The 9201-nt window shown below is 37.4% G+C and overlaps 1 protein-coding gene across 1 annotated transcript; it reads left to right on the forward strand.

Annotated features, from left to right (window-relative positions):
* Positions 1-3191: 3191 nt before the first annotated feature.
* Positions 3192-8355, forward strand: LOC110453195 (actin-binding Rho-activating protein-like). Its single transcript, XM_021502048.1, has 2 exons — positions 3192-3301; positions 7716-8355. Exon 2 carries the CDS (start codon positions 7750-7752, stop codon positions 8194-8196), a length of 447 nt encoding a protein of 148 aa, XP_021357723.1. The 5' UTR covers positions 3192-3301; positions 7716-7749; the 3' UTR covers positions 8197-8355.
* Positions 8356-9201: the final 846 nt, after the last annotated feature.

Genomic DNA, 9201 nt, shown 5'->3' on the forward strand with positions numbered 1-9201 from the left:
TTAATGAGATTTGAAATCTGAGAAAATATAGCTCAATATAGCTATAATGTATAGGTGAATATAGCTCTATATAGGTCTTTATAGCTATATAGCTCAATCGGCAGTGTACTGGACCTGGTATAGGCCTACTATCGAAACAAATGTACGAGCTGCGCTCTCTCCAGGCCATGCCGGAGTCATATTATCATATAAACTAAAAACAACTAATATTGTCGTACCTTATTATGAAACTATATAATAACAACACTAGTTAGACGTTGTAGTCGTAGGGACACTGGAGGTTTCGGCCAATGTCGTTCCATTGACCAGGTCGCTAAAACCTCCCTCTGTCTCGGCTCCTGGACTTAGGGTGGTCGCCGTCTTCAGCTCAGGATCCCATAGTAAACTGTAGTAAATAGCCAGCACAATAGCTGCCAGTGAAACGGACAACACATACGCCAGAACTGTCGCTAGCCGAACCCACTTCTTGTTTGTTTTAGCAGCCATTTTGTTTTTGTTTTTGTCGGCAGAGAAACTGGATCCCTTCATCCCTGGGCCTGAAGCATTTCGTGTGTTCTCGTCTTTCTCCATCGCTGAATCAAGTAGTCACGAAAAGTCAGTGATTTTTTGGCAACAAGCTTATGTTATTGATTTTATAACAATCCTATTATGTAATGTCCAGGTTTTTCAACACAAGCGGATGTGATGTTTAGATGCTGTTACACGGCTGTTGGACGGCTGTTCCAGCTGCTGATGTATCTATTTTTAGCATGTATCTCTCTATTAATCAACCAATGGGTAGGCCTAGCTGAATCCGTTTTATCGACTATATATGCCTGAATTAATCAATAATTTGAGGTATATGAAAAGAAGTAAGCCTATATATATGGCTTCGTTATGGCAAACAGCATTTATATATCAAAGATATGATTTAATAAATCATGGATCGACATGTGTGTCAACAGCCATCAAAGTTGGGCACTGGTCATTACTACACTAGCCTACTGTCTACGTACTGTACCTGTTACGGATATTGTAGACAAAAATATCTGTTACATTTTTACTAATGAACTTTCACAAAATTTCGCAAATGAAAATGTCAGACCAATATCACGGACTTAAATCTAACCTAATGCCATACCAATATTAACTTTGTCTGAGTTTTAGAACACGGGATTACATTTTCAAACTATCAAAATTCTCAGGAAATATAGTGATACCAGGGACTTAGATAGCAATTAGTGAATCTAATTCCGTGGTGATACATATTGTGGTGCAATTAAGGCGATGATTATTTTAAACTGTAAATTTTAAATTCAATAGACACAACTAGATTCGATAGAGCTAGGATATGCTCTAATTGCCAGTGTTTTAAGGTACTTAGTACTAAAAGAGTTACATTCGGAGGTACATTAAGTAGGCTGAGTTGTTCAGAAGAGTCTTTTTCTTAATTAGATAAAAAGGATGAAATTGGCGAGTCAATGAAGCTTGATACGCTATTGAGACTAAAATTAAGGTCATCATTTTATTTTGAAAGTCGGAGATTAATAAGCAACAGTGCTAAGGTCAACTGTGTCAGAATGTTACGTCTCTGACTGCAGGTACATGCACATTATATGGAGGCTGAAAGACCGTTCAATCTCAACCCTCGGGGTAAGATTCCTAAGCTGTCAAACATTCGGCAAGCCTCGTGTTTGACAACTTAAGAATCTTACCCCGGGGGTTGAGACTACCCTGTCTCGCCCCCAAGGGGGTGAACGATTCTATTAGTCTCACCCTAGGGTTGAGACGGGGGGATTCCCCTATTCATAATAATGACATGACGTCACTTCAACAATACAATGACGTCACGTCAACAATCCATCAACGTCACGTCAACCCTGAATTTAGCATGTAACGTTATCATTACATTGTGTATATGATATACAATGGGAGAACAGGGTAAGAGAAAAAGAATCATTCATCCCCTTGTGAATGAGATAGGGGAATTTCAACCCTCGGGGAAAAAATCTTAAGTTGCCAAACACTTGGCAAAGCCTCGTGTTTGGCAACTTAAGAATCTTCCCCCACGGTTGAGATTCTCCTATCTCACCCAAAGGGGGTGAACGATTCTATTACTCTTTCTACATTATACTCGAAAACTCCACAAATAACTATGGAACAGTTTCATCTGTGACGTCATAATACATTTCGTATAAGCAGTACTCTTACTCTTACATACTCTTAAGTGCATACGTCTCTGATAGACTGCGGCATGGCTATCACAATCACCTAGAAGATAACGGTTAAAAACACACACAAGATTAAATTTTGCTTATTACATATATGAATCTGGCATATAAGGGAAAGACAAATGCTAGTGGACCTCTGCAGGCTATCGCTAAGTCTAGAGAGCCCTGTTGCTACAAACACACGCTAATCTTGTTCTTGTCAGATTCCTTATAAAGTGATCATGTAAAATATCTTATATGTCCTGTTATTAATTATCATATAATAAAGTGCAAAACTAAGGTCCGTATACGTTTCAATTATACTTGTTTCATTTTGTATCACGAAACAATTAATAAATGACGAATAAATTAATCTACGCAGAGACATATCAAGTCACATATACGTAGTCTAGGTCTCTGATCTAATACTATATATACAACATTTGATATAGCGCCCTATCTAGCTAACATAAGCCACTCTAAAGCGCTTTACAGTACATAGCAGTGGCGGATCCAGAGACCTATCTGGGGGGGGTTCCAAATTTCCTGGGGGGGGGGGGGTCCCTGTTGGAAAAAATTGAGGAAAATGGTCAAAATATATGATTTTTAAAGAAAATTCTCAGGGTGGGGGGGTTTCCTGAAGCCCAAAAAACCCCTCTGGATCCGCCACTGCATAGATATACAATTAATACACTTAATACAATTAGCATTTTTTTTTTGAGGAATTCGCAACAGCTGCCTTATCAGGCGCTAACTACTAGTCCTATGCCACCTGGCTAATATCTCCCTATGTGTGTACGTCTGCGTGCACGACAACTCGAATTTTGACAGAAGTCGCAGGCTTTGATTTTCATGAAATTCTGTACACACACCTCTAGCAGCAATTACCAACTGCTGTGTGCTTTTGTATTGAACGCCAGAGCTGTCTAGGATATGGAGTAAGAATCAAGCCCTATATATAGACCTAGCCAAACGACGAAAATCCGGATAGGTGCATCACCGTTTTCTTGTTTTGAGGCGTTAGTCTTTGCTCCATCGCAAACCTGGACGTGTGCTAGAGAAATGGCTTCGTGCGTGCGTGTGCCTGCATTTTCGTAATTCTTAGTCCAGATGTAAGTAACAATAATATTTTGTTATGGTCAAAAATACGTATTCTCTATCTGGTATTAGTTTTGAATGCATTGTACTCGAAAGAGCTATATATAACGAGTAGAAAAGTTACGAGTACTTGTGGAAGGGAGGTAACTCTTTCGAAATATAACTAACTCGTTTGTCATATTTTACCTAAATGTAAAAAAACGGATCTTTTGACATTGGCTATAATTTGTGAAATATTAACACGATGCTATGGTATCTATGCTATTAAAATTATTATATTTATAATTGATACATCTGTAATAATATTTTAAATTATGCATGAATGTGCCTGTCGCAAGATAAGAACCATCAGCAAGTTTGTTTAAAAATTAATAAAAACCCTGTCTTCTTCACAGCTCCTTAGGAGTAGGAAGCTGATAATGGTTACAGTATTAACTACCTTCTATAAACTAATGTCATCATGGTAAAATATTAGCTAGCCTCCTGCTGATTCAGCTGGGAGAAGTTCTCTTTAGCTCAAACTTTAGTAACACCACAGCCTATAGTATATCATGGCTGGACCAAACTGCCTGTGAAGCAAGAAAGGAAAAAGTTTGGAAGTGGACTAAATACCTTCACTGTAAAACACCTATAAACTTTGAAAACTACAAATCTACAAATATTGCCGTGACCCATGTAAAACTTGGGATGAGTAAATTCTTTCCTTGAGGGGAAGTGTGTTTCCTAGCACTAATATTAATACCCGGCCGGGTATTAAATCGATCACTTGCCTGATAATGGTGCAAGCCATGTGTGAATCACACAGGGGTGATTTTAGGATTAATTGATAGCACATTGGTCCACATCCATAAATAGGGTTGTAGTATGAACTATTTCTGTTGATATCCTGTATAACTTGAAGTTTAACTCTGCCTAAAATGACGTTAAATTATCAAGTTAATGTAGCAAGCGCAATCGAAATCTGAATTGACCGCCATGTTGGAAAGTTCGTCTCTCCCTCCAATATAGGTCAGACGTGTATATATGGTTGTCATGACCAAATATGGAAATTGTAGTAAACATGGCGGCATCAGTAGTATTACTACATTTGGCCATGCAGGATAATTGAGATAACATCACCCGTGATCTGTCATGGCAGTCGTTTCTAATTTTTTTCCCCCCAAGATTGACTTGGCTAATTTTGTGAAAGTTATTTTCATTGGCAAGGATTCGTTTTTAGCTCACCTGGTCCAAAGGAGCGTGGTGAGCTTATGCCATACCGCAGTGTCTGTCGTCCGTCGTCCGTCTGCAACTTTTCCTTTAACACGCTACTAGTCCTGAACGGCCAAGTAGATTTTGACTAAATTTGATCTGGTGAATCCTTAGGCCAAGGGGACTCAATTTTGTATAAATGGTGGGTGTGGCTCCCCTGGGGGCAGAGGGACGGGCCCTATAGGGGAAATAGAGGTAAAACCTTTAAAATCCTTCTTCTACCGTAGGGATTAAGGGATATTATCCTAATTTAGTTAATTGGAGCATCCTTTGGCCAATGGGACTCAATTTTGTATAAACCGTGGGTCTGGCCCCCCAGGGTCTATGGGGCAGGGCCCAATAGGGGAAATATAGCAAATTCTTTAAAAACCTATTTCTTCTGTAGGAATGAAAGGATTTGGTCCATATTTGGTGTGGAGCATCCTTGGGTTAAGTGGAACCAATTTTGTATAAACCCTGGGTCTGGCCCCCCTGGGGGCTGAGGGGCGGGACCCAATAGGGGAAATATAGCAAATTCTTTAAAATCCTTCTTCTTATGTAGGAATGAAAGGATTTGGTCCATATTTGGTCTGAAGCATCCTTGGGTGAAGGTTAACCAATTTTGTATAAACCGTGGTTCTGGCCCCCTAGGGACAGAGCCCAATAGGAGAAACATAGCTAATTATTATTTAAAATCCTTCTTCTGTAGGAATGAAAGGATTTGGTCCATATTTTGTATTAAGGTAATAGGATTGTGTCGCCATTTCTCAGTAGAATTTATTCAAATTTTGTAGTTATATTGCTTTGAAGTAAAGAAAATTTTCTGCCACAAAAAAAATATAGGTTGTCAGAATTTTAAGGATTTTAAATGGAAATTTATGTAAAAAGGATTGAATTTTGAAAAAATTGAAACACATTTTTGTGCAAAATAATGTCAATAAAAATGATACTAACATAGATTAGTATTGCATTACTTTATATCAATTTCATAAATGCTGAAATTGTGTAAAATGAATCATCTATAAACGATTAAAAATTGACATTTTATAATAAAACCATATACACATAGTAATTGCATGCAAGAGTTATCGTTCTTGAAAAACTTCACAGTAGTGAAATAGGTAGCCGGTTTCCTGAAGTACAGAAAAATGGACACATGTGACTCATTGATTAAAAAACAACTGAATTAATGCCTGGATTGCTTTGCAATACTTTAATATTGAAAGAACACACTGTTCTGTCAATAATAAGCATACAATATTCATCAATTTAATATTAAACATTAGAATATGCGGAAATTGTGATACTGTCTCCCTACATTGGATTTTCAACTAGGGATGTACTTCCTATTTCCGTTTAGCAATACACTCCTATGACCTTAACATACAGTGTGGCCCCTCTTGGGGCAGAAGGGAGGGGCCCAATATGGGAAACATAGCAAATTCTTCAAAATCCTTCTTCTTTAGGAATGACAGGATTTTGTCCAAATTTGGGGCCCTTTTTGAAAAAAATCTTGCTATATTTCAAGTACTGGATGGATCTTTCTGAAATTTCATATGTACATACAGCACCTACGATGGAGTGATATATCTTAACTTCATACCAATTATTTTAAACATATTCAGGTGAGCAAAACAGGCCCTCTGGGCCTCTTGTTTTTTTCTTATATGAGGCATGAATTATATGTAATCTTACAGATTAGCATTCATGATTTTGCTCCATTCAGTTGGCATAGGACCACTTCATAGCTCTGCATGATGACACAGTGATTGTACCATGATGTGATCAATTATTTTCCCATAGTTCATTGTAAGCAATATAATTCAACTTTCAAAAGGAGGGGGACCGTTATTAGAACTCCATTTGATATCCATGATATGTTTGAATACAGTAATTATGATCATAATTAGTGCTGGGTAATTACAAACTAGTGGAATCCTTTTAATTTATTTCGGTCAATACAAGAATTGAAAACTTTCCAAAAGTGATTTTTTTTTAATAATGGGTTAATAATACCTACCATTAACCTCATTAAAGGTCAATAATGGTGTCACAGGAAAACTGCTGTAGATATATCATGAACTTGAGCTATTTGCAGTGTATTCTTTTCCTTTAGAGTTCCCTCCCCTCATTCCCACTCTGTCATCACAGTGATATATGTAGCTTTTACAGATGATGGGGACTGAAAATGTCTGCAGTGTTAGATGAAATCACCATCATATACATATATTTACTTGTTGATGTTCCTTAACATATGATGTCAGCTACAAAACATCCTCGATATACAGGGGTTACGCTCACTTTCGCTCTCTGCACCCCTGGCATATGTCATAGCAAAATTGAAGACACACGGCTAGCTATTTGATTGGTGTCAGTTTAAAAAAATTTAAACCTGACCAATAACTAGTCCTTTGAAGATTACAGAGGAGCGACGCCCGACTTCAAAGCCAATAAGTTTTACTGTTTCGCGACTGTAATCACGGAAATATCATGGATCTTTTTCAATACAATGTATTTCAGTATACACCGGTCTAGGTTGACTAGGTAAGTCAACCTTGACCTTTGTCTTTATGTTGGTGCTAATTTTCATAAGTATATGTAGTGATTGGATGTAATAATTGGGAAGTTGGGGAATTCAATATGTATGTTTGTGTTCATCAATGTGAAGATTATAGGCAATAAATTGTGTTTAAATATTTCCAGTGATGTAGGTTTGTTTATAAACCGCGAGATTCTTTGATGTGCATCAAAGGATCGAACTAGTCTTCTCATCTCGTCCACAAGGCGGTTCACGCTGAGCCTTCGATTTTGCTATGATATATTCCAGGGGTGCAGAGAGCAAAAGTGAGCTACAAAAATAAGGATATTTCCTTATAAGGGTAAACTTTTGCATTAGTTTGTCCACCAATCTTGTGTACATTGTAACGTCATGTTCCTATTGTAATGTAATGCCATGTAATTGTGACGTCACAACGTTGTCTTTTCATAATAAAACTAAAGATCCCTGTAAAGGGTGAAAGCTAAGCAGCTATTTTTCTAGATGGTGGTTAGATCTTTATATATTTTCTATACTTGCCTTTTCTACATGGACAATATATATTATATACCATATATATGGTACCAAACTGGTTATTGTTAAACCTAACGAAAGGTAATTAATTGTCCGCAGTTTATGTTGATTCATAATGTTATTTACAGGAATCGGGACACTCTCATTAATGAATGATGAAAGATGGCTTCAAGGATGAAAAAGAATGTTGAGATTTGGAAACAGCGGGAAGAAGACCATAAACAGAAACAGCTAATCAATCCATTCTCTGACTGGGAAGGAGCTTCACACAGACAGGCATTGAGCAAGGATGATCCCCACTACGGTCGACCAGTCGAGGGGACGAAGACGGAGTTCCGTGGTAAAATGGCAGGTGAACTTATCAGTGGCGAAGTGATCGAGCTCTGTGACGTCATCGCAAATATTGGAGAGAAACAAAGTAACGGTGTGTACACAGTTTCCTTCGGTAAATTATTTGAAGCGTATACATTAATCTCCAACAAGCTCGTGGGTATGCTGATGAGGGCACGGAAACAGAAACTACTGCACTTTGAGGGTGAAATGTTGTATCAGAGGAGAGACGATGATGTGATCATAACATTGTATGTTCTGCCAAAAAGATCAGACTAGAAATGACACTACATGTTTTACAAAGCTAATTATTCGAAGAATTGATTCGGCTTTTACAGAACTGAAAATCAATGGGTGCATACACAAAGCTTTTAAAATGAATACCAGTCCATGCAAAATTTATTTAAGCATTGAACTGTTTTTGTATGGTATTTATGATCTATTTGAATGACACAGCTTTGCAAGCAAACAACATAATATGCGCTAGCGCATTGTGATTTGTTTGCTTGCAAAGCTGTCATTCAAATAGATCTTGAATACCATACAAAAACAGTTCAATATTTATATTTACATTTTCTCTGCCTCTTATGTTCTTTTTTAACTTATAATTTATATCTAAGATTAAAAATGTCCACACAATTTCGTTAAATAGTTTGAACAGCGTATTGTCGCGTGCTGATTGGCAAACAAAGTAGTACTTTGAAATTTTAACAAACACTTCAATTTTATTCCACGATTCAGTATCAATACAATTGCATATGATATGTCTATAGGGTGATTTAAGTTTATCAATAGAACTCTGAGCTGAAAGTTAGATTTGAAATTGTTTCGATTTTTCCCCGGAACAAATTTCATGCATGGACAAATACAGTGAACACTGTAAATCCGACCTTGCCCTCCACGAGGAAGTTATTTTCGGAAGTTAACTTTTCTCTTTGCTCAATTTGTGAAGAATCCAGGCGTGAATTTATTTGTTGATTGTATGGGAACCTGACAACAGTCGGTAGATTCTATAACAACCTTGTTATTTGACATGTCGTCAGAAACTGAGGAATGGTGGATGCGAGACGCATGAAACTGATATCGTTTAAAGTGAGTGATCTTGCTACAGAGCACAGGTTCGTTACAAATGTCTGAAATGTGTATGTGTGCTGTTACTCATATCAGTAGGTCTGTAACATATGTGTCAGTAGGTCTATATAATACGTGTATTTCAGACATTTGTAACGAACCACTGTTGATTAGTGCAGTGTAACAGACGATATTTCTGATAAATTGCATGAG

The sequence above is a fragment of the Mizuhopecten yessoensis genome, unplaced genomic scaffold, assembly GCF_002113885.1.
Source record: "Mizuhopecten yessoensis strain PY_sf001 unplaced genomic scaffold, ASM211388v2 scaffold7167, whole genome shotgun sequence".
NCBI classification, from domain to species: domain Eukaryota; kingdom Metazoa; phylum Mollusca; class Bivalvia; order Pectinida; family Pectinidae; genus Mizuhopecten; species Mizuhopecten yessoensis.